This window comes from Triplophysa dalaica, chromosome 5 (genome assembly GCF_015846415.1).
Source record: "Triplophysa dalaica isolate WHDGS20190420 chromosome 5, ASM1584641v1, whole genome shotgun sequence".
Lineage (NCBI taxonomy): Eukaryota > Metazoa > Chordata > Actinopteri > Cypriniformes > Nemacheilidae > Triplophysa > Triplophysa dalaica.
The window spans coordinates 8,138,944-8,164,684 of NC_079546.1; the positions used below are offsets into that span (position 1 = coordinate 8,138,944).

Here is a 25,741-nt window from a genome sequence, read left to right on the forward strand (position 1 = left end):
CATGCAGATTAATGGACTGTAATATTATAATAAGAAACCCTAAATAAGCCGTGATCCCTCGAAATCCTGTCAATTAGACACAGTATAAAGAAATGCAAAACTATATTAGTAGATTAATAATAATAAGGAGACCAGCCCAAGACTGAACAGTAAATTCCCCTGTGATCTCTTATAGATTATCACAAATATCATGTCAGTCAGTCATAAGTACCACTAAAGAGGAAACTTGTTCGATTTTAGATGTTTAGTTTACATGCGATCCCATTTAAAATACATTTTACTGTCTTGAGACCCTTTAAAATTGACATTAAACATATGTACGCAAGAAGATAAAGTAAAAATGTAATTTTGTAAAAATTGGACACCCTATCAAATGGCAGTAGATAGGATGCTTACCTTCCTTCACGATGAGAGCGCTGTTTTTAGTAGCTGTGGCACTTTCGCTTGATCCAACCATATTTTCTGAGTAGATCCGGAAGAAATATTCGTTACCCACCACCAGATCTGTGATTGTGATGCAGGTACGATGGTAGTGCTCCACACACGTGTACCACTCCTGTGCCACACACACACACACACACACAGTGGATGTTTCAAAAACTTCCAAACACCAGGATAATATTCATATTGATAGTTTCTACTTCCTAACCCTCGCAGGAGCCTTCTGACTTTTTTGGATGTAAAGATAAAACTAATTTGGCCAATTTGCCATACAAATATTCGATGTGGAGTGTTTTAGGTATATTCAAACCTTACATAAAAAACATTTCTGCAGTGTATTAGGTGTGAAACAACGGTAGTCAGTGTTGGATATCTATATCACAATAAAGGTGATCATCAGACCATCGTCTTTTTATCAGCTTTCTGGATGGTGTAGCCTGTTATGGCTGCGTTGCCGTTGTCCTTTGGTGGGCTCCAGTCTAATGCGACATTATTCCCCCAGACCTCCTCTATTTTTACAGCCTGTGGTGGTCCTGGAAGATCTAGGGAAGAGATGCCACAGGAATATTAAATCTCTTTTCAGTAAAAAGGCCAACTAGAAAAACATTATTGTCCGACATTAAAGAGTCATTTAAAAAAAAAAGAGTCATCTAAATACATCCTATAATGTTTAAATCAGTCGCACATCTTGGCGAATCAAAATGAATTTGAAAGTTTCACTTTCAAGTAAAATGACTTCATATTTGACTAAGTAAACCCTTTTATTAAAGACGTCAAAAACAATGAATTTTTTAACTAACCGACTATCTGGATGTCCAGCGTGGCCGTGTCAACATGTTTCTCCACCTGTACGGTCAGTTCGTATTTGCCAGAATGCTTGCGCTCAGCCTTGCGGATGAACATGATGCTGTCGCAGTCTGAGTTGCGAATGTTGATGCTCTGGTCAATAGGCTCACCCTCCTTCAGCCAGTTAACCTTTGGCCTTGGTTTTCCCTGGAAATAAATACACGTTTGGTCCTCTGTGAACAACGGGGGAAGAATTTGTTTAAGAGAAGTTTAAGAATTTGTCATTTGGCCTACCACAAAAGGCACAACGAGGTTGACAACTTCTCCAACTTTTTTAACGTGTGTCTGCTTCAGGTGTCGAGGTATGCGAATCTTAGGAGGCTCTGCGAACGCAAAAAAAAAAGCATTTGTCCCCAAATCAAATTTCCCTTGTGTCATTGGTTAGTCCAACAGGTTTTCCGCTCTATATATCACACCATTGGTTGTCATAATGTTGCTATTTTGGAGTGGGTTGGGATGCCCAAACAAACACATATAAGATTTATTATATTAGAAAATGTATGGCAGTGGGACCTCACCAATGACCTCTTTCACTAGAATAGAGTGTTGGGTGGTGCGGGGTGTACTGGCCCCAGCAGCATTAATGGCCTTTACACGCACTTGGATCTTGGCCTCCACTGGTAGACCGGTTATAGTGTACCTCAGTTTTTCTGTCAGCTCTTTATTAGCTAATATCCATTCGTCGGCTGCAAAATAAACCATATAAAAGCACATGATCACTTTGTAATGGCTCTATTAACAGATTCCTTATATTATAGCATGTGTTGTGTTTCTCATAAGTCTTACTTCCTTCAATGCAGTATTCAATTGTGTAGCCATCAAGACCTGCAGCACCAATAGTGTCTGGAGGCCTCCACTTCATGGTCACTGTGTTGTCTGTGACATCATCCACCACCAGCATTGTGGGTTCACTGGTCACAGCTAGTGAGAATGTATTTTGCGTTCTTTTATAACAACGATGTAAAATATACAGTGGGCAACAAAGAGACCCCTGATAAAAATGATTTAGTTGAGATTCAGTTCATTCATTTTCCCACTACAATGTATACATTGTTATAACAAATTGAGTGAAAGAGTTTGAATGGAAGGTAGACTAGTGTTATAGTGATTTTCAGTTTTTTAAATTGGGCTTAACGCTTGCAATATTGAAATGATTAAGACATCACCCCTTTATCATTCATACATCATGTATATCAAACACACAAAATTTCCCACATTTTTTTAAATAAATATGAAAATACACTTGCCCTTTCTCTCAACAGGTAGTGGTCTAGCTTTTGTTGAAACCAGTAACTTTGTATTGGCACCGACTGTATTATTGCTCCTATGACATATCGCTCATTGCTCCCTAAACTCTTTGTAAGTCGGTTTGGATAAAAGTGTCTGCTAAATGACTAAATGTAAATATTTTTTCTATTTGCATGTATTTGAGAAACTGAAAACTGGAGAAACAGGTAAAAATAACCGAAATTTTGCTCTGTATGTTTTCAGACCTTAAATACTACAAAAAAACAAGTTCATACTCACTATTAAGCAAAACAAAAGTTATATTTGGACATATTTAGGAATAGTTCAAAAATGTATGTTTATGTGATTTTTATCACAGTTTTTATTTTATGTGTCTTGTCACGCTGTCAGTCTTTAACATTACTGTCGGATGACTTTATGCCACTCCTGAGGATTGAATTTGTTGAAATTCAACAGACACTGGACTCGAATGAACACAATACATCTAGAAATGATGTTTTTCTTCAGCTGTATATATATATTTCTAACATTTTTTGAAAATGGTCCCCCAGTTGAAGCTTATTGTGGACTGCATGCTAGTTTTTTCCAATCCTCGTTAGATACATTTATTTTTTTATTGACATTACTATAATTTAACTACGTTATTTGTTTAAATAATTGAACAATAAATAAGTGAAACTGAGCTTAAACATTACCATTCTTGCATCGGCCACTATAAATACTATACATTTCATTTTTTGTACATTTCGACTATTTTTATAGTTATGTATATGAATGGAAAGAGTTTTATTTGTAGTAAAACCTCTGAAATGATCACCATGCATGTGTATTTCCACACACCAACAGAGAGGGTGACTGATAACACTGTAATCCCTATGATTTGGCATCTAATATAAAGCCAGACTCAATCTTCTAAATCGTAGGACTGTCCTGTGGAGGTCACAGTCCAAATGTTTTGGATTCTGGTATAAGCCCATTAAAAGCTGTTACTTAGCAACCCCGAAAGGGAATGGACAGGCTTTGTGCATATTTTTCAGACTAAATGGGATATGCTTAAATTGTATCCTCGTGTTATGTTACATAATAGCGTCACCATTATGACACAATTGATCCATGTACTCAAGCTGCTCATAAACTCACCCAGGGGAATGAAAGGTTTGGAAGGTGCACTGGGTTTGGAGACGCCGATGGCGTTAACCGCGAAGATCCGCACCTCGTATGGCACACCCTCGATCATCTTTTTGGGCTCGAAGGTGGTTTCTTTGCAAAGGTCAAAGTTCAGCCTCATCCACCGGGAGCTTTGTTTCTTCTTTCGCTCAATGAAATAACCTGAGAAATATAAAAAAATTGATGTCATCAACCGCAATATTCAATGGAATATTATTTAGAATTTTGCATTTGTACTGAACAACTCAAATGCATTTGAGCAAAGACTTTACTCAAAACCTTTAGGTACAATGCATTATTATGGCAACTAAAGGTTGTTGTAAAGAATTATAACCAAAATAAAAATGTAACAATGTATGTAACAATGAATTAATAAGTGTTATAATATATAAACTGTAGTTACAATTATTCTTGAGACATTATAAGGTCCATTACGAGGTATAATTAATACTAATAAATAACTAATCTTATTATTGAAAAACGAATCAATAATCAAAAAAACTTTTATAAAACATTATACATATATGCTTTAAGTAAAGTGTTACATTTTCTTTTCATTTAAAAATCAATTATAAACTTGCACAATGAGTTTTAATATTCTTGATTTACCAAGGATAGGGGAACCACCGTCGTAGCGTGGGGGGTCCCATGTCATGGTGCACCAGTCTCCACCCACGTCAGGAACCAAGGGGGCCTCGGGGGGATCTGGGATGTCTATATAAACAAAAAAATCATGACTGCATACACGGTTCAACATGCCACACTAGCAGTTGAGAAATGGGCTTACCCACAACTTTGACTTTAATGCTTGCAGTGTCCTCTCCGGCCTCATTCTGAAGGACGATCTTGTAGTTCCCGGTGTCTTCTCTTTCAGTGATATCAATGGTGAGGCAGGTGTTGTCTGCGAATGTCTCAGCACGAACTCTGTTTCCTGAATCGAGGATGACCTAAAACAGCACATAAGCCTGGTTTAGCTGCAGTCTATTGTAAAGCTGCCCACATACCGGAACAGTCTCTATCGCTTTTCTACTCTTCCTCTGCACTCACCCTGTCTCCTTTCATCCAAACCACTCTGGGTGCTGGTTCTCCACTGATGGGGATCTCCAAGCGGAGCTTGTTTCCAGCAACAATGGTAACAGTGTTGTCCTGGACATTCAGTGCCTCCAAATGCACCCTGGGAGGATCTGCAGAATGAATCCGAAAGTCGTTACTCAATACTCAGCATAGTGCTAATAAGCATGATTGAATATTAATTACAGTGAATTGAGATTTTGAATCTTTTATTTTAGTTTAAGCAGGCTGTAGAGAAAAACTGATCATGGTACCAATGATATGCACTTTGGCAGATAGTGTCTGCGAGTATCCCTCAGGAACAAAGGTGTAGTCACCAGCATCGTGAATAGATGAACCCTCGACACCAAGACTGTGATACCTGCGAAAGTCAAATTAAAAAAAGTTTATTTGCGATGAATATCATTATTTATTATTTTGTGGAATATAATGAGACGAGATGTGAAGGGCATAATTGTAAAGTCCATTATTAGATGAACAGGTGGGATGTTTTAGTGGTACACTGGCTCAGTTTACATACTTGGCTTTGTGCAAAATGTTGATGCGTTCATTTGGCTGGATCAGCTGACCATTCCTGAACCAGCGGCCCGGAACATTCCCAGGGTAGATCTCACAGTTCAAATTAAGAGGCTGACCCAACAACACAGTCACGTCTTGTAGATCCTGCAAAATCTTTAGAGGCTTCACTGTTTCAACGAATAGCAAAAAAAGGCAAAAATTAAAAAGACAAAAATATTAAGGAACTAGAATAAAGTTTGATTAGTAGATTCGCTACGTATATATGAAAAATATATTTTCATACAATCAACTTGAACGTGGGCCTGAGAGGTGCCCCCAGTGGCCATCAGAGAGTATGTGCCAGTGTCCTCTTTGGAAGCATCATCGATGATCAGCCAGTGCTTGGTCCCCTCAGATTTTACACGGTAGCGTGATCGTACCCCTGTGGGGACCTCCACCCCATTTTTCACCCTGCATCAGATAGGCGTATAAAAATGGGAACGCTTCAGTATTTTGCTTTGTAAGGCAACAACCGAAGCCACAACCTCTTACATTCATAATAACCGTACCATTTTACTTTCGCCCCTTCCTCTGAGACCTCACACTCCAGTTCAATTCTCTCGTTCACTGTGGTTTTCACAGGCTCCAATTCCTTTAATATGTTCACCGGAATTTCTGAAGGAGGAAAAGAAGGAGACCAGAGTTACTTCTTAAGGGATTTTTCCTTCCTTTTTCTTACTTTGTATAATGAACCCATACTACATTTATTCATGCAACATACATGCTTTTGATAATATATGAGTCCTCCTATCACCAGACTAGCATCATGATTCTTTTTTGACATAACTAAAGCTTATTCGCTATAAGAAAAGGGTGTTGTCAATCTAACTGGGCTTTCGCAGAGATTGCCTGTATAGGGTGCGCATACCTTTCACAAAAAGCTCAGTAGTGCATTTCTCATCCCCTGCCACGACTGAATAGGCAGCGTCGTCGTTCATCTGACAGTTATTTATAACCATTATCCTCTGGGTGCCTTTGTGCTCAAATATATACCTGCACAATGAATTAATTGGTAAATCAAGATACAAGAGACTGTTTTACTTTACATTCCTAACCAAAAAGCGAAGTACTGAAATAAACCATACTGACAAAACTAATGCCGGCTGTGAAAAAAATCTTTTTTACCGTTTGCTTACCACATCGCATCAAATATCAGCCTGCATAAATCTGCTTTGCAGCACATACAAAGTTAATCTCAAACATCTTTGTAGATTTTTCATTAATATAAACTTACAGTCCTAGTGTTTGACACACTTACTTCCTGTTACTTTATGGTGAACAGAAGAACCAGAACAGAGCCGGAACACAGGATAGTGATGGTGGATGTGGAAGTTATGGTACCATTGCATAACAGACAGAAAGAATAGACAGACATCATGCCTAGATCAAACAGGAACTGGAAGAGCTATTAGTGTTTGAATTGGGAGAGGGAGAGAGAGAGAGAGAGAGAGAGAGAGAAAGAGAGAGAGATAGAGAAACTCTTCTGATAAACAGTGAATTGTGCAATAAGCATTATTGAGGATAAGCAAACAGAAAACTGCAACCACCCAAATGGCTTTAATTTGCTCTGAACAATTGGAAAAAGTGATGTTTAATAAGCTCTTCATTTCGACTAAACTTAATATTCTCTCTATAATATAAAGTATTCATTTATATTTATTTCAATTCATTCAAAGTATCTTAAAATAGCTTTACATTTAGACTTTCTCTTGTTTTTTAACACCAGACTTGCACAATTTATAAATACATATGTTCATAGTATAAGATAAATGTAGAATGTAGAAGCAGCTTTAGCTATTAAAGTCCTGTGAGGGTGGTAGTGCTTTTTCCTCGAGAGACAGACCTGTTGTTATTTACTCTACATTGTACACTACATTTAAAACTTCAAATGTAGCTCAAGAGCTTTGCGTTGGCCTTCAGACGCGTAACTTCTTAAACATTTCTGGAAATACATTTACAGATAAATATTAAAGAACGTTACGTGTTGGCCGGGCATGAAATAATGAGGTCTTTCATGTGCAAAAACGGTGTTTGCTGTAAGCACACTTTTACGCAAAATGTCACCTTTTGCCAACAAATGAAGAACAGATTAAGTGTGTGCATGTGTGAGAATGCAGTTACCAAACATTATCATATAGGAATAAAGTGACATACTTTGGCGTCGGGCGGATCTCTTGTCCATTCTTGTACCATTTTAACTCCACAGTCGGATCGGCAAGGTCCACCACCAACCGGATCTTTCCACCTTTGTCCGCTTGATATGCAGGTTCTAATCTCTTGGCAAATGCTACAAAGTTAATGCAGATAATTTGTTAGACAAATGGTATGAGAATGGAATTCATTAGCTGCTAAACTCACAATTCTTTTGGAAATTGGTTTAGTAAATTATGACAATATCGCATAATGATAGACCGAGTCATTATGTGACGATTATAAATGAATTACCTTCACTCTTTTTCTCCTCCTTCTTGGTTTTCTTGAGCCGTTTCAGCAGGCCTCTGAGATCAGTGATGCCATACTCAAACGCAATCTTCTCATATTGATCCGGTCGGGCGTTTTTCAAAATCTCCCACACGTCAACCTCAGGAGTTTCATCTAGCTTGACTTCCCTGATGCCACAAAGCAGTGACATAACATGAGGTCAGAGGTCATCGGTGAGGTTTACTCAACATGCAATGAGGAACCAGTCTCCTGTGTGTTTACAGGCTTGTAGTGAATATGGTGATGGAGACCTTAGTCGCCATTGGTTCAATTTATCTTTTTGGTCTTTGGTTCCTCAGTACATATGCCGTACAAAGAGATGGGGTAAACTTTATCTGTATGTCACCGGTGAGATGTTACAGGATTTTTTACTGGATTTTACAGGGTGAAAGGGATCTAGTGTTTATTGAATAGTGTTGGAGACAAACAGACTTGTTATAATGAGGGCCGTCAGTCGATTACCAATTCTGATTCATATTTTTAAAACAATCACTATTAATTGTACATGTACTGTATATAATAAAAAATTACATTATTATGAAAGACAAAAGTATTGAGTAGACATATACAGAATTTGTATAATTGATCAGTTTTAAGATCGAATTGTCTTGATAGTAGAAAATATTCCTTATAAAATTGTAGGTAATATTTATTATTTTTTGCATGCAATAATGAATGCATTAAATTGGGAGCCTTATTATAACTGCATAGTTAATAGTTAATATCAAAGCTTTATATCTTAATGCTCGCTTGGAATTTAGTGAGAAGCGACATCGTTTTACATTTCAGTTCAACTATGATTGAAAATGGTTTTGTCGAGGGGAGTGGGTGTGCGGTGGCATTATTTAAAGGTTATCAAGTAAATCAGGGTTCATGATTAATATGAATAAATGCTATAAAAAAAAGGCTGAAACATGGATGAATGTGATGTAGCGTTCTATTACAAAAACAGGAAGGAATAACTATGACAATTCCCTCTGGTGCTAACTGTTCACATCTCTTTGCAGGAGTCCTATCTAAACACATTGTAAAATAGTTGTTTCTTTTTTATTAGGGTTGTTGTTATTACAGGTCAGGGTTTATTAGGAGTGAGAAGAGTTGTTATCACACAATGGTTAACAATGATCAAGGTGTGAGACTGTTAAATAAGTTCATCAAAAGTCATCAAAAATTCAGCCCCGTTTTTACACAGACATTTCCCAGAATGTCCGGAAGTACATTATTATTTTTACATTTTAATGTGTGTTTGTAGTTTTGTCGTTCAGGCAAGTATTAAGGACACATTGCCAGTTGCAGTTTGTTTCTTGTTTCATTGAGTATAAATCAAGATTCCATTAACAAAAGTAGTGATAACACTATTTACAGCTTCATGTCGAAGTGATCTAACAACAACTCGTGAATGATCGGCCAATGATGCCCTTTTTTGATGAGACTTAAAAGGGTCATTTCCATCATTTCTGAGCGTTGCTGATACTTTATGAACGCTGTTTAAATAAAGTGTTACCGTACTACTATAGGCCAACACTCTTGCTCGTACAGTTCAGCTCCTATTCAGGTCATGCTTGAGAAGCTAAAGGATTAAAATACTTACCACTCGATAAGTTCTAATGCTTTAATTACCTACAGTACTAACCTGTTGTTTCTGAATGTGTGGGGAAGAGAAAAAGACAAGCCAAAATGATTTTCGAACCGTTTTCTCTTATGCAGGGCTTTGCCTGTGCACTGTTTACCTGACAGGCAAATGTGAAACAAAAACCCAAAACAAAAAGATGTTTCCAGAGGCAAAACCAAAAATGAAGGCGGTGTAGTTTAAATTGTTGGCAAAAAGAGGCGTTTGATGGTATTGATGTATTTTTAATTAATCTATGAAAGAAGTTTACATTCAAAATGAACATTCTGTCATTGTTTACACGCCCTCTTGTCATTTCAAACCTGTATGACTTTCTTTCTTCTGCAGAACACAAAAGAAGATATTAAAAAAAATTCACAGATACATATACTTGCATACTTCTATTGTATGGACACAAAACCAATGCACGTGAATGGGGGGCTGTTAACAACATTCTTCAAAATATGTTCTTTTGTGTTCTGCGGAAGGAAAGAAGTCATATAGGTTTAAGTGACAAGAGGGTGAGTAAATGATGACCTAATTTTCATTTTGATGGTAAACTATTCCTTTAATGATAATCTGGCAAATGTAATGTAATTGCATTAGTGTTTTATAATGGATTGTTCTGAATACATTCTTGGTCTCGGTACTTCACATGTACAGGCAACATAATGTATACACTGATGAAGTGACACGATTTCTCAATGTTGGTAGAATGGTTTCAAGACTTGTGTGTAATGTCACAATGGGTAGGAAGAAATCGTTTATGTAAAGAGTATGAAAAGATATTGTTGGATTTGAACAACAGCTCAGAAGATTTAGACAACCCTGCCAGGGCTTAGGACAAAAAATACTAAAGACAAGAAAAATAAATAAAAAGAAAAGATACCCCTTAGGGCCAGACTGGAGTTCTCACCTATGTTTGAGAAGCCCACTAAAGTCAAGCTCGCCTGCATCCTCTTGGCCTTCACTGCTGTTGTTAACAAGAGGAGATTAATGGAATGAAATCATTTACAAACACAAACATCAAACAATGCTAGAACAACGCAAGAGCCTGCAATCCGTGCATTAGCTGTGGTTTAATGCACGATTGAGGTGTACACAAAAAACCTTTCGCTTTGCGGCCAAGAGCACTGGCGTTTGGCGAACCGATTTGTGCACAAGCTACCAAGAAAGATTGGTCTCATGACTGATTCTCCCAATGCTGCTGTGCAGGTGTTTTGGAAGAGCAGTATGAGCTTGGATAGGTTGCGTTGATTTCTGACACATTGTTGGGGTTTCCAGTGCAAGCGTTGGCCTTGGAACAATCCAACACATTGGTTTGGTTTGGCCTAGTTTGGTTGGGTTGTTTTTTGGTTGATTTTGCTGGTAAACATCTTTCGCAAAATGATTAACTAAGAACTTTCTGGTAATCCTCTCCTTTATCAAACCATATCTATATGCTGGTTTGTTGAGGATTACTGGAAAAAGTTCTGTTTAATTGAATCGACATTCCATGAATAGATTATATCAAATTGTCAACATTTAACCTGGCAGTGAATGCTTTACGATTTGCTTATTTAATACTGAATAAAATGCTACGTGATTTTTTTAAACACTAGTTGTGGTTCTCAATTTATACCTGCTATGATATTATAATTTTAAGAATTTGAATTGCTTCGTAATCTTAGAGAAAATGCTTAATCTTGACAAGCACCATTTCTTTAGTTGATTTTCTTGTTAAAAACGTTTTGTTCTTGTAATAAAATATACTTTCGCTGCAGAGGATGGTCCCATCAGATGGTCTTTACCTTCTTTTGAATGCTGAGCGGATGTCGATGTTCTGAGACTCTGGGATTTCTTGAAACAGAAATATTAAAACATATACATAAAATATGTAGAAAAACATACTACATATTAAACAAACGTTCAAACAGAGAACAAACCTTTGACCTCCAGGTCAAAAGAGCAGCTATCAAATTTGTCTTTGTAGTTGACCTCACATCGGTAATTTCCTGCGTAATTCTCCTTCGCCTTGATAATGTGCATCTCAAACGTATGTACCTATGGAATGGAATGGAATGGAATAGAGTAGAATAGAAGTGAAGAAAAAACAAGTGAAGTGAGGTGAATAGATTAGAAGTGAAGAAAACAGAATAAAATAGAATAGAATAGACCATTTTGCAAGATCTAAATAACACTCCAAAAGCACTTCCTGTTTCATCTTTTTTCACATATATAATTAATTAGGTGTTCGTTTGCTATTTTGATTCAGTTGTAAATATTCCTTTGGTTGTGAAACAGGAAGTGTTTCTGGCCAAGTGTTGTTGATCCTCACAAAATGATCTGAAGGTTACGACAGGGTTAAACGTGTTTCGTAGGACGTCACCTTTGTCAAGCGATCAAAAGATTCTTTTAGCTGCAGATGCTTCCCAGTCTTGCTAGCCAGATCCATCCATTTGCCCTTGAACCATTTGACGGTTGGCTTACGAAGCAAGTCTTTTGCCTCCACCTTAGCAATGAAGGTGATATCTCCACCTGTTTAAACAAATAAAACATTTGTTTGGAGCTACATAATGTATATGAAATAGGAATTATTTTTGTACCATGCATCTAAAACTCAAGTTTCATTAAATATACAACATTTATTAAAATTGTATTAATTCAAAACATGTAAACTTTGGAATTAGCTGCATGTACTGACCTACAGTGATTGAGCCACCCTGCGGCCTTTCAATCAACAAAGTTGAGAGGGGCGGACTGTCAACCTGCTTGTCCATATCCTCAGGGGCCTGTCCATCCCCCAGAGACCACACTGGCCAATCAGGAGAAACAAATCTTTAAATACCCTACGTATACATTCTTGGGAACTTTATAGCAACTTTCATTGACAAAACTTGAAATCATTCTATAATACTTAACAGATCATCAAGATATTTAAAGGGATAGATCAGCCAAAAACTCAAATTTGCCGTCTATCTACTCACCCTCAAGTCATCCGAGATGAATTTGACATTTTTTCTTAAGTAGAACCATAAAGAAGATTGTTTGGTAAATCCGCAGCCCTCTCTGCTTCATATAATGGGAGTCTATGGGGTCCACCTGTCTAAGAGTTCCTAAAGCACATAATTCCAAAAAAGCGGCTCATGGTGACATGTTGACGTTTCGTGAAGTGACTCGCTTAATATTTTCATAAATTTGAACGTCATTTTTGATAATATTAGCCATACTGTACAGCCGCAACACTTCCTTTCTGCAGGTGGCGCTAAACGTACAAGATGCTGGTATTCCATTCGCCACCAAATACTACAAGAAGAAGATTGTGTTCAGAGGCTGTACAGTATGGCTTATATTACAAAAAATGACGTTCAATTTTATGAAAATATCAAACGATTCGCTTCACGCAACGTCAACATGTTGCCAGGAGCCGCTTTTTGGAATGATGTGCTTTAGGAACTCTAAGACAGGTGGACCCCATAGACTCCCATTATATTTAGCAGAGAGGGCTGCGGATATACCAAACAATCTTCTTTATGGTTCTACTTAAGATTAAATGTCACCTACATCTCGGAGGGCAGATGGAGTAAATAAACGGCAAATTGGAGTTTTTGGCTGAACTATCCCTTTAAATTTTAACAGGTGCCATTGAAGTTTAAATATTTTCTGCTATTCATATTTGAATCATTATCTGATCTGATAAGCATTAAGTATGTTACAAACTTCCTAATGAAAGTTATTATAAAGTGTTTTTCAGTCGTCACTTTTTGCGCACCCAGTTCAGACTAATACACACACAGCCACACATACTCTCACAGAAGTACTCCACAAACACACAAAGACATTACTGTCCCACACTGATGCCGCAAAGCATTTAGCAACATGGAAAGCATCGACATTTAACAACATTGACCTTAAAAAAGGGAAAAATTGGTTAACATGTGCAAAACATACAATGTAAAACCACTTTGTGTAGAAAATTATCTGAATTGCTCATTGAGTTTTCACCAATGTTTTAGTCAATGGTCAATGATTAGTTAAAATTCCTAGTCTATTAATACAAATACAAGCTGTGCCATTTATTTTCCCATGGAGTACGAAACCGCAGGTGATCTCCAAAACTCCATCGTTCCTAAGGATTCGGAATTAGGGCGTTTCAGAACTGCTTCTAGTCAAATAAACCCTCATATGCAAATATTGTCAAGTTATATTTGGCTGTCCATTGGGGAAAACAAGCACCAAAACATTTAGATCTTCCCGATATGAAACCTGACTGTGGCCTGTGTTTCCACTGTTTTCCATTGACCGGTTTAATCTTCGATTGGGGTTAATGAATTACCTGAGTCTTTTCTCCCCCTGGTTGACTTAGGGTCGCTATCATCTAAATAGAGAGAAAAATAAATTTACAGCATATTATAAGTAATAGTACTGTAAGTCCATTGGGATAAACACACTTTAACACACAATGACACGTAAACACAAGGGGAAAGCAGTGACAGATTGTTAATGCTGTAAAACTGGAATTCTGACACCTTTCGTTTTGTACCTAAAAGTCTTTTGAGGAAACAAAGAGCTGGTTAGCAATTCAATTTGGTTGTCCATTGTTTTAGGGGGACATACCATATCCAGAATTACCAGCATCTTAACCAGAATAATAATGTATACTGTTTAAACGTTTAGTGTCGCTTTCCCATTTTTTTTAATATATTTTTACCACGTTTTGGAATAATAAAACTCTCCAAAACTCAGGAAAAACAAATTAAATTGAATTTTGTTGTGACTAAAGAAAAAAAAAGTATTTTAGCATCTTCAGTGTCGTCACCTTTTGCATTGAATTTATAGAAATATTCTCTTGGTATTTTGTTATCTTACTTCGTATGATGCTTTTGGGAAGATTTTTAAACAATTTTGATAGAGTTTCCATTTATACTTTGCAATAAATGGCCACTTTTTTTGTCACAATTACTTCAAAATCATACATTTCAAAAACATTTGTATTAAATAAAATGCTCGTTTTTTGATGAAACATTCTTATATGTTTGACACAAGAGAAACATTACTCTTGGATGAACCTTAACTTTTAAATGGTACTATATGTGTTAAACATTAAATATACTGTAAAGGTTCCTCTTTCCATCTACTGTTAATAACCTCATTGCTCCTGAACTTTTGCTCATAGCAATAATTGGATTCACACATAATCTAAAAATAAACATGTCTTTGAATAGGCAGTCATACGGGGTTTACTCTATAAATACTATCAGGCATTAAATAGTAAAAGACTCTTACTAGAAAGGTCAATAGAACGTTTCTTGGGTACGTTGCCATCCTCTGTGAAAGAAAACAAAATATGATTCATCAGTTTGTGTTTTTCCGAGGGTAGGCCCGTCTGGCGATGTTTTAGAAGTATTCCATTACCCTAAACCCTTTTTTTCAGATAAGTCCTACACTGTTTGCCATTATTAAGTTTGACAGACAATAAACATAGCAGATATGTCACAACCAAAATAGTTAAAACACATACACAAGGTTATATTATGTACAGATATTATGCATATCAGTACAAGCACGTTCTATGTGTATTCATTTGTCAATACACATACTATGTCTTCAGCATCTTTTCCCTTATATGGATATAATTCTGTATTATATAGATATAAAGGGTTTGAATGCTTGCAGGAATCAGGCTGCATTGTTATGTACAACAATGATTAAACACACACATGTTACTTTGTTCTAGATTTTTTTATATTTCGAAAAGCCTTTTCTAAAAACTCTTTGATATTCATTTTGTGAGATTTTCCTGTTTTTGATTTTTCTTTAGCATCAACGACATTGATAATATGATGAGGACTTCATGGTTACCAACCTGCTGGAGGTGGAGGTGATGGGGTGCTGGCGGTGACATCATCATCTTTATCTGAAATAAAGGTGTGATTGACACATTCACCCTCCTATCACTGAGCTCCATGTCCAGCGTTAATTAACACAACATGCGCATTTTATTAAAGATGACAACTATTGGAGCACAACCCCATGGATACCATGGTAGTGCAAATGAAATTTTTGAAATGAAACTATGTCAGGCGTGATATAAATGCTATGTGACATTAATCGTCTCTCTAAATTTGTTAATATGTTTATGGTATCTAAAGAGATAGTTCACTAAATTTTTTAATTCTGTCATCATTTACTTTCCATTGTGTTGTTCCAGATATTATATATGATTTACCCCTGTTCATCATTCACTTTCATTGTGTGGAACAAAATGCAATAAAAGTGAATGGGGGCCGAGACAGAAATTAATTTCCTTTGTGTTCCGTGGAAAGTCATAAAGACGTGAAACAACAGAGCAAGTAATGACAACATTTTATTTTTGGTGAACTATTTCTGGATGTGGTAGTAAGTCAAGAGTGTGTTTTGCAAGATAAAAGCACAATGTTTGTAAGCACATGCTTATCTCATTGCCTGCCAGGTCAGGAAGGAACACACGTGGATGGGAGGAAACATGACTTTTTTGCTGGTGAAACCCATGAGCATTATTTCGCGATACTCCGTAAAAAACTTCCTATTTTCTTTCAACAAGAACAGACTTGAATGGTATCACACACAAATACCATAAAGGTTATATGTCAACACTTTATCAAGACTAAAAATGAGACATGGTGAATAAAAATGCTGTAACACGCACCTCGACACAAAGCACACACTGACTTACAACTTTCATCGTCATCCTTTGTGCACTTGTAGAGGGAATTACTTGAACTTTTCAGCATCCATATCATTCATGAAAGGTGCCACTCAGTATGCAAACACACATTAAATAAAATACACAACATCTTAAAGCTAGACTTTCCTCACTTGTTTGGACTTGGTTAGGTAGATGTGACACTACCACTACTACGAATGGGAAGGGAATGTAACGAAATGGCCTCTTGTAGTAAAGGAAGTCTAGCCTTCCAGTTAAAAGATGCAATCGTCAATAGATAAAGACTTATGATTCTCTAGGGCGGGGCTCTACACACCGTGAGGTGCCAACCTGTGAGCATGGGCAGTGGGTGAAACATGTGTTTTTGGCGCATTTACACTTAAGAACCCAACGTATGGTACATTTGATGCCATAAATATGCTATTTAATGTTTGCCAGCCATGTTTTGGCCAGCCATTTCAGAAATATGTGTCTTCCCTGATTCAAATAGACGTCATGGCTGAAATGTATTTGCATGGTCACATCAGTATGAAGGGATTCATAAGTAAATGGATGGATGTCGCAGAATTCAGGTGTTCATGAACTTGAGAAGGAAACAACTTTTTAAAGTGTAGCTTTGAAACCATCAAGCTAAAGTTTCAATGCTGCTTCCCCAACACTCAACTTGATATTGACCTTTGCGATACTCACCAAGTTGAGGTGTGCTGGTCTTCTCCTTTACCCCACTCACCTCGACAGACTTGTTAGCCACTAATGGCTGTGATTCCTTCTGGCCATTCTCTACAGTCTCTGTCACTGTTAGCTGTGGTTTTGTGACCTCTCCCACCATTGTCTTTATTTCAGCCACCTCAATTACTATTTGCTGTGGCCGAGGGACCTCAGTAGGTATGGGCACTGTTGCCTCGGAAACCACTGGCTCTGGTTCTGTGATAGTGACTATAGCCTCTGTGTCTTTGGTTGCCGCTGTAGCAAACACAGTCAGGCTTACACAGTAAGACTTCAAGCCATCTACGACATGCAAACACTCACATAGATGTATAGTGACTAGATCTGCCATATTATTGCATTACAAAAAGAAGTGAAATGTAAATATAACTATTTTCACATATACAGCTGAAGAATAAATTAAGAGACTTATTTTCTCAATTTACTGTATAAAGGTATGCGCGTAGGTGAAATGATCATTTATGTTTCATTCTGGGAAGTACTAACAATATTTCTCCCAAATTTCAAATGTAAATATTGTTTCCTTGTGCAGAAAATGAATACTGGAGAAGCAGGTCCAAATAACAGAAAAGACGTTCTGCATTTTTAGACCCCAAATACTGCAAAGAAAACAAGTTCATATTCACCTAGCAATGTTGCATGACTTTGTCACTTCTCAAATTTGATTTTGTTGAAATTCAACAGACATTGGATTAAAATGACCACAATACATCTGGAAATGCTGATTAAATGAACATTTGGAATAGCCCCTGAATTTTTTCTCCGGCTGTAGGTTTGCATTTATCTCAAAGTGTACGGTAATATTATCAGCTATGTTTTTTAGTTTTAGACATCAAAGCAGATTTTGTCACTGTATATCTATGACAACATACATTCCCAAAGAAGCAAAGTATTAAAGACACAGAAAACACCCAAGTGCATTGCTTAAAAATGTACATGTGACAAAAATCTAAAGTTAGTTAAATGCAAAAATGAGATAAAAGTGGTCTTTATGCTTCAACAGAAGCAATGAATCTCATCTTCTGAGTTAACCTGAACAATGTCACTAATTTGCATTTTGTGTCTTATTTTCTTGTCTAGATTTACTGTAAATATTACTACTGTAAAAATGCAAGATGTTTAATTTAGACGTTGAATAAAATGTTAACTGTAATCCTTAGTATTGTAGTTAAAATGCAAATTATGTCTGCCCTAATATGTTTCTGTGGTTATACTTTGCTTCTTCGCAATATACTGTACCTTCACATCAAACCTCTTCATATACAGATGTGTATTTTCAAGTAAGGTCTTGCCTCCACAAAGCGGATGTGGCATTAGTACTGGCTTGGGTGTGGGTTAGGAAGTGGGCTAGCAACGTGTATGTTGGTTTGTGTGCTTGTATGCTTTGTGTGTTTGCACGCTGAACCTTACATTACAATATATATTTTATGCATTTGTCTGTGTGCATGTGCAATACTTGTGTGACTGTGTGCATTGATGTATGTACAGTGTATTTACTAGTGTAACATTGAGCACAAAGTGATCATTTTGGTGAAACACAACAGTGGAAACAAACAAAATAGTGTACACTCTCACACAAGTGAGGTAAGATTTCTGTGGGTGAACACCGGGAGGCAAAGGGAGGTGGTTGAAGACCTACCTGTTCTGGTCATTTCGACCGAGTTCTCAGTTGGAGCGTCAGCAGGGACAGAATTCTCTAAGTGTGTGACAGACATAGCGGAAAAATGCAAATGCGTCTTTCAAAGCTCAAAGCAGCAGCACAAACAGACGTGTACATTTGCTGAAGGACCATACACTCACACACACATACAGCATATACTTAACAGACAGCGTTTCATTCATATACAATGATATAAATGTCATCACATTACACATTTACACAAACATACAGAATGGGCCTCATTCATGAAACAATGCATTTGATCATAAAATGTCCGGCTGAGTTTCATAAATGAGGTTCTATGTCAGTATAGAGGGAAACGTGGAGAATTTCTCACCCCAAAAATAGGGATATTGTGGTGATAAAAAGGTTTTGGAGAGGGTGTAGATGTTGTATGTCATCTACTCAAATAAAGTTCCTTCTTTGACTGACCACACAACTACTGTTATGTAATAAATATGGCTTTGTGAATACTTTTCAAATGCAAATGCAGACACAAATGGTTTTAAACATTAGCTGTTTTGAAACTGTATCTTACTCGAAAGTAGCAAAGGCCTCCGTACAGTGAACCATAAGAGTATAGTACATATATTAACTTAGACCTTTCCATAAATTAGGGAAACAAATAGCAAAGTCAGTATAAATTTGCACTTTACATTTGTCTGACCAGTTTGCAAATCGGGCCGAATAGGTCATCACACAGGTGCATCGTATTATGCGATAATATTGCACGATCGTTGCCCGACTGTGCATTGTCCCTTACATTAAGTCCCTCACGTGATACAGTAACTTTGCAGATATGTCTTGTGACAATGACATATTAAACATACTAAAAACCTCAAATTAAAAACAAAAAAAATTGGTTTGGTTCATTGTTCAAAATAATAAAATTCAATAACTCTTAAGTCTTAAGCTTTACTGTAACTTTCGTGGACACTCATCACCCCTTCACTCAGAAAGACCTGGCAAAGATTTGTCACCACTCACCTTCAGGTTGGCCGTTATCTGTCAGGAAAAAAATAAAAACAACTCATGAGGCTTCATGTTGCTAAATGTTTGAAGTGAAGCTTTAAACTTTTCGGCTACAGAATTTGGTATACAGTGGCCGCAGAAAATGGTCTGGACACCTAAACTACACGCCCAACCTTGTTCCTTACACAAGTGTCCACATAAAATGTCCTTAAAACGTTATTTTCTTTGAAATGTTCTGCTTGATAAGTGCTGAAAAGATAGTTTGTTGTTTGATAGCTATATCAATAATATATCCAATGATAATTTAAGTGTTTGACTATAAAGCATTCTGTTTCAAACCCGAGTCAGTGCATAACTGTGTTAGTTTATGTGCACACAGTAAGTCTAAACAAATATAGCAATCATTATAGATTAAACGGGGACATGTTGGCATAACATTACAGTAAACTCAGCAGAGAATCATGAAAGTGTTCTCAGAGAGCCTAGTATGATTAGAAGACTTACAAAGGACCTAAAATAATCAATGAGGCCAGACATCTGGTATGATAGCTCTAAAAGAAACCCTTTGTTTTATTTATAGATTACAAAGCGTAGACATGTGACGGGCACCTGACCCTCTACACAGGACAGAGCTGCATTTCTTTCATGTGATCTTGAGACATTACAAAAGAGACTGAATTCAAACGTTTATGAAAATCCTACCAATTTGAAAATAAAGACAAATCATGTATTTCATTACATCAAACGTCATGTATGTAGTTATGTAACGGGATTTTGGGAGTTATTTAATGTTGCCAAAATACTGTGTGCTTTGTAGTACGAATGAGCTAGTATTATCTCACCAATATCTTTTTACAAATAACGGCAAAATGTCCACCATCCACTATTGACCCAACTAATAGCTCTGCATCAAACTCACATTGCTGTGCCACGCTGGTCAGGATGTTCAAACAAACAGTTTACAGTAACATGCGCGTTTTGGGGAAATAAACTTACAAATGGCTTGGCTTACAGAGATATTTATGTCTCGGTGTTAAATTGAAATAGGAAAATGTGTCTCTGTTCAACGTAAAATGACACTTTGAAGGGATAGTTCACCCAAAAGTTAAGATCTGTCAGCATCATTTCTAAACCTGTATAAATGTATTTCTTCTGCTAAACACAAAGAAAGATATTTGGAAGAATAGGAAAGAAAACTATTATGGTAGTCAATTGCGCCCGAGAACTGTTTTGTTCCCATTTTCTTCAAAATGTCTTTTTTTAAGTTCAACAGAACAAAGAATGGTATACAGATTTGGAACAACTTAATGGTAAGTAAATGATGACAGAATTTTCATTTTGGGTTGGACTATCCGAACTATGAAAGAACAACCTCTGGATTATTACACGATATAAATGTCAGCAGCTTTATCTCTGCCACCCACCCTTGGTAACTTGGCACGGGCTCTTGTGAATTCTGTGATGATGCCAGGCCGTGCCGAACAGAACACAAAGGGAGTTCTGTGAAACTGCTCCATTCCTGCCCCCTACTGTCAGGAGCTTCTCTGTTACGGGCCAACATCAACACCTGTGCTCTTCTCATTTAACCTCTTGATATTTTTGAGCTCTTCGCTCAAAAATATCATCATCTCTGAACTCTTTGCTCCCTCGTCTATCTGTCAAGCCATCTCTTGTTTTTGCATTTATTATATAGTGTTTAGCGTCCATATAATAGAACAATGGAACATTTGAAATCCCCCACAGGTAATACACCTCTATTATTATAAAAAAGACAACCTCTAAGGATGGCATATCGACAATATGCACATTGAAAATGCTGAAATCTATGGTTGGGTCAAATATGGAGATTTTTGTAAACTTATTTAACCGACTGGTTTGGTTTATGTATGTGTTGTTTTCTTGTAACGTTAACCAAAATTCCATCACATTGTGAAACTTGTGGGTATTTTATGCATTACACTCTGTATACTACTAATGAAAAGGTGGATAATTTTCTCAATAGAAATAATATTTTATTCATTGTACTGTATTTAAATAGCTATTTGGTCAAATACAATAGGAGGGAAGTCTACCTTACTGTTGTATCTCTCTCTCTTTTTATTCCCTATGCATGACGCCACCTCCAGATCACGTCGGTGGACACCACAGCTCAGATTTGGAAATGACGTGGATCCTTCCACCCATTAAAGAGCCATTTATGTGACAGTTGAGCTGGCTGGCATGGCATTTGGCCCATTTGCGAGATGCCCCATCTCATCCAGCAACAACAACAATTCTGAAAGGTATTGTTTTACTCTCCCACCGCAGCACAGCAGTACGCAGGTATGTTCAGCTGTCTCTACTTCTGCCATGAGGACAGACGGGCTCATGTTGTCACCGCACAGACAAACGGTTTCCACTGGCCCCCGCCGATAAAAATAGACCCCTTAATTCAAACCTCATTTAATAAAGAGCATTTTTTAATACATGCAATTGTCTGCCAAGCTAATGTACAGTGACTGATGTGTAATAGTCAGCGCCGACTTAAAGCACACTGACACAGTTGGCGTTTTAAGTGATAGTTCACACCCAAAAATACAAATTCTGTTATGGGCTGTAATCATTTTCTCACCATCATGTTGTTCTAAACCTGTGTGATGTCATTTACTTTCATTGTATGAAACGAAGTTCGATGAACTACCCCTTTAAAGGGATAGTTCACCCAAATAGGAAATTCTGTTATCATTTACTAACCCTTATGTCATTTCATACCTGTATAAATTACTTTGTTCCGATTAGCACAGAGAAAAATATTTGGTATAATTTTAGGAATTTTTTCAGTTTCAGGACCCATGGAATGAAGAAATAAATGGTAGTCAAAGGTGCCCAATAACTTTTTTCCTAAATTGTTCAAAATAATCTCATGTGTTCAACAGAACAAAACATACAATATGTTTTTCCTACTATGGTAGTGGGTAATGTCCCAGAACTGAAATTCGCCCGCATTCTTCCAAATGTCTTTCTCATTATTTTCATTGGAACAAAGAAATTTATACAAGCTAAAAACAATGAGTAAATTATGACAGGTTTTTCATTTTAGGTTAAGAGTTGAGAGTGTTGGTTTTACAACTTGTCTCCAGAGAATGACCGAGCAGATGACAGCTTGAATGTATGAGACTTGATGTATGAGGAAAGGCTCTGACATGAGATATTGACACCGATGAAAGCTAGAGAGTGATATCCACCCTCCATCCCCATGTAGAATAAGACATGGGGTTTCCTTCACCCTTAACCTTATCTCTAACCTAACAGTCAAAGGCCAGCTTTCCCTAACTAAGATAGGTTTGTTTGGTTTTTTCTATTGTTGTTTTCCTCAGAGATGCTATTTGCGTCATGTGAGGCATTGGGTTATATCCCCTATCCTTTGATATTATTTATCGCGGAGATCAAAGTTCAAGCAAACAAGAGCTCAAGATTCTCAGCATGATACAGTTATATAGTCACTAGATGAAAGATAGAAGGAATAAAGAGAGCGGGCAAGAGAGAGGAATGGGGATTAAAAGTCTGCTCATTCTGAACTATTCCCGGGGTCTGGAATCCAGTTCCCCGGGGGTCTAGTCCTGTTCATCCCTCATCTCGCCTTTTAAAGCTTGGAGTCGGCGCTCCTCGGCAACCCCGACCTCTCCTCAAACAGCTGTTGCCTCAAATTTATGAGAACGATAATTTTTTTACAGACATGGTCACAAAGTCTACTCCTCAATATCTTTCTATGCGTTGAGAAATCTGTCAATATTTATAAAACTTACTGTCCCTTTTTTTAGCTTTAAAAGTGACCACATAGAAGCCGTTGTTCATTAAGACTAAAGTAATTCTGTGCAACAAATAATGAATTTTCATTTCAAATGTCCAGTATTGGTCGGAAAACACATAGCTCCACCCTAAACTATCGCCATTGGTTGAGCCAATATTGTTGTGTTTTTCTAGTCAGGATGCAAAGATATGCAATGTTCAGACGTCAATCTAAAGTATGATTAGCTTGGCTTATATATTGAGTCGAGACATTTTAATATTCAAAAATAATTATTCTATATTATCTGAGCCAGTGGTATTAAAGGGGTAGTCCACCCAAAAATTTAAATTCTGTCGTCATTTACTCACCCAATTGGGATTTCGAACCCTTATGACTTTCTTTCTATAGCATGACACAAAAGAAGATATTTTGAAGAAAGTTGGGACAGCGCTGGCCCCCATTCGCTTCTGTTGTATGGACAAAAAACCAATGCAAGTGAATGGGTGCCCGTTTTCGACATTCTTCCAAATATCTTCGTTTGTGTTCTGGGGAAGAATAAAAGTCACACAAGTTTAAAATGACAAGCGGGTGAGTAAATGATGACAGAACTTTCCATATTGGGTGAACTATCACTTTAACCACAGGTCTAGTGCATCTTCTTCAAAGTTTTTGGGCATCGATCCTATGTCTTCAAACGTCTTCAAACCTTATACAGACATGGATTGCGCCACCTCCCTGTTTACGGCCATGTTTATGAGTATCATCAAAATAGCTGCCATAGCACCAGTCTCTCAAATCCCCTCATTCTGCTTCATAATCCCCATTGTTCAGAGGTGGATCTCAGTCCTGAATGGATATGTTTGGGGGCGGATATAAAAAATAAGAGTCATCCTCGGAGCATATCTGTATTTGACATTTAAATGCGACGCTCACAAAACAAACTCTCTGAAATAATCTCTTTTTAGTTTGATCTGTGGTGCACATGAGCACAAATGTCTAGGACTTTCTTCTGTTCTTTCTCTACTAACAACCAATGTACAAGCATAAATACAACACTGCAATCTAATATTTCTGGATCCATAAGGCATTTGGAAGCTGATCTCCAGACGATTTTGTGTCCTCAGCTTTGAAATATTTCTCCATCAGGAGCCCCCTCTGTCCCTTACCGGGCTGTCAGAATTGCATCATCCATCAGCGATGCCTCTGGCACTACAGTAAAGCCCAGCTTGTAACCCGGGGCCGGGTAAGTCAGCACCATTCCATACCCAGAATCCCATATAGCTCAGCTGCCTGGGCTTAGCTCTGATCACCTTGACTACGTGCCATCCGTCATAGCAACGGTCATGACAATGGTTGCTTTTTTAAAGTTGTTTGGTTCCCCTCATCAACATCCAACACAATGTCAGTTCCGAAGTTGCTCCCAGAATTCACTGCCGCGAACTGCCAAGTGCATTGGTTACTTTGGTAGTACTTTATATAGTACTTATATAATCTACTTCTATAAACTTCCTGTCCTATACATTAAGTTGAAGTACATTATATCTCATGCAGTGACTAAATACCCCTTTCATTCTATAATGCAGTGCTGTATTTATGCTGCTTTTGTGTTTGTCATATGCAGTAGTTTCATCTTTGGGCAAAATTGTTTGCTAGTGGATGATAAATATGATTCAGACACAGATTAGTCATTAAAACTTTCAAGCACGGACCCAATGCAGTTTTACTAACACAACGTGTTTGTTAGTAAACAAAAACCCTCTTCCTCAATTGTGTTTTTTAAACAATTCTGAACTTGCGACAAAAAAAAATACAAGGCAAGGCAGTTCTCAAAAATGTTCAGTGGCCAGCGTTTGATTCTCACCTTTCTTTGTGGGCTCAGGCATGTTGAGCCGTTCTTCGGTCGACCGGGTACCAGTCAGGGGTCAATCCAGGCTGCCAGCCCTAGGTCACTGTTTCTATGTAAGGAGGGGGTGAGAGGAACGATGCACCAGAGCGTGTGGAAGTATGTGTGGATGAGTTGAGGGCGATGCAGGAGTGTGAAGGAGAATGTAACAGATCTGGGGGTGATGAACAAATGGGGTTTATATAGGACTCGTCCTGGCCACTCCTCTTGCTGTTTGATAATGGAACCGAATATCACGTAGGACCCCCCTCCCTATGAGCTCCTAAAGTCCCGGGGATTACACGCGGTTCGCTTTTCTTCTGGTCTCCTCACCAGCTGGAGACAGACAGGGTGAGGGGCTTGAATATCAGTGGATAGAAGAGAAGGAGTGTACATTTCAGAATTTTGCATTATAAAACACCTTTGTTTTTAGATTAGGGGTTAATTCATATGGATTTTTTTGTTTAGATGCCCTTAACGTTAAATATTTGGTTACCCTGCTTCTTGGAATATCCTATGGAGAAACCATATCGATGTTTAAAGCAATTGAACAACGGGAGTTTTTTTACTTAAACCTTAACAAAATGTTTCGTTTTTTTGCAGATCTGAACATTTCAAAAGTAATG

General features: G+C 37.5%; 2 protein-coding genes across 9 annotated transcripts in view; one reads left to right on the forward strand and one right to left on the reverse strand.

The window, feature by feature from the left end:
• The window catches only part of mybpc1 (myosin binding protein C1), a 29,173-nt gene extending 3,756 nt beyond the window's left edge, over positions 1–25,417 (reverse strand). The window contains exons 1-29 of one of the 8 annotated variants that reach the window (XM_056748001.1): positions 25,095–25,414; positions 19,480–19,497; positions 18,472–18,528; positions 16,797–17,069; positions 15,267–15,317; positions 14,687–14,728; positions 13,737–13,778; positions 12,105–12,215; positions 11,790–11,938; positions 11,347–11,464; positions 11,212–11,260; positions 10,338–10,394; positions 7,777–7,940; positions 7,486–7,618; positions 6,200–6,324; positions 5,841–5,946; positions 5,576–5,742; positions 5,294–5,459; positions 5,028–5,134; positions 4,750–4,886; positions 4,490–4,649; positions 4,312–4,416; positions 3,676–3,864; positions 2,074–2,208; positions 1,806–1,973; positions 1,522–1,610; positions 1,242–1,434; positions 844–983; positions 397–556 (exon numbers count right to left, since the gene is read on the reverse strand). In XM_056748001.1, coding sequence (XP_056603979.1) covers positions 397–556; positions 844–983; positions 1,242–1,434; positions 1,522–1,610; positions 1,806–1,973; positions 2,074–2,208; positions 3,676–3,864; positions 4,312–4,416; positions 4,490–4,649; positions 4,750–4,886; positions 5,028–5,134; positions 5,294–5,459; positions 5,576–5,742; positions 5,841–5,946; positions 6,200–6,324; positions 7,486–7,618; positions 7,777–7,940; positions 10,338–10,394; positions 11,212–11,260; positions 11,347–11,464; positions 11,790–11,938; positions 12,105–12,215; positions 13,737–13,778; positions 14,687–14,728; positions 15,267–15,317; positions 16,797–17,069; positions 18,472–18,528; positions 19,480–19,497; positions 25,095–25,116 — 3,433 coding nt within the window. In that variant the 5' untranslated portion in view covers positions 25,117–25,414. Of the gene's footprint in view, positions 1–396; positions 557–843; positions 984–1,241; positions 1,435–1,521; positions 1,611–1,805; positions 1,974–2,073; positions 2,209–3,675; positions 3,865–4,311; positions 4,417–4,489; positions 4,650–4,749; positions 4,887–5,027; positions 5,135–5,293; positions 5,460–5,575; positions 5,743–5,840; positions 5,947–6,199; positions 6,325–7,485; positions 7,619–7,776; positions 7,941–10,337; positions 10,395–11,211; positions 11,261–11,346; positions 11,465–11,789; positions 11,939–12,104; positions 12,216–13,736; positions 13,779–14,686; positions 14,729–15,266; positions 15,318–16,796; positions 17,070–18,471; positions 18,529–19,479; positions 19,498–25,094 lie in introns of all 8 variants that reach the window. The other 7 variants (XM_056748003.1, XM_056748002.1, XM_056748004.1 and 4 more) reach the window with 7 other exon arrangements.
• apaf1 (apoptotic peptidase activating factor 1) overlaps positions 21,619–25,741 on the forward strand; it is a 52,589-nt gene continuing 48,466 nt past the window's right edge. Inside the window, exon 1 of the mRNA XM_056747999.1 lies at positions 21,619–21,746. The gene's annotated coding sequence lies outside the window, so the exon portion shown is untranslated. The remainder of the gene's footprint in view (positions 21,747–25,741) is intronic.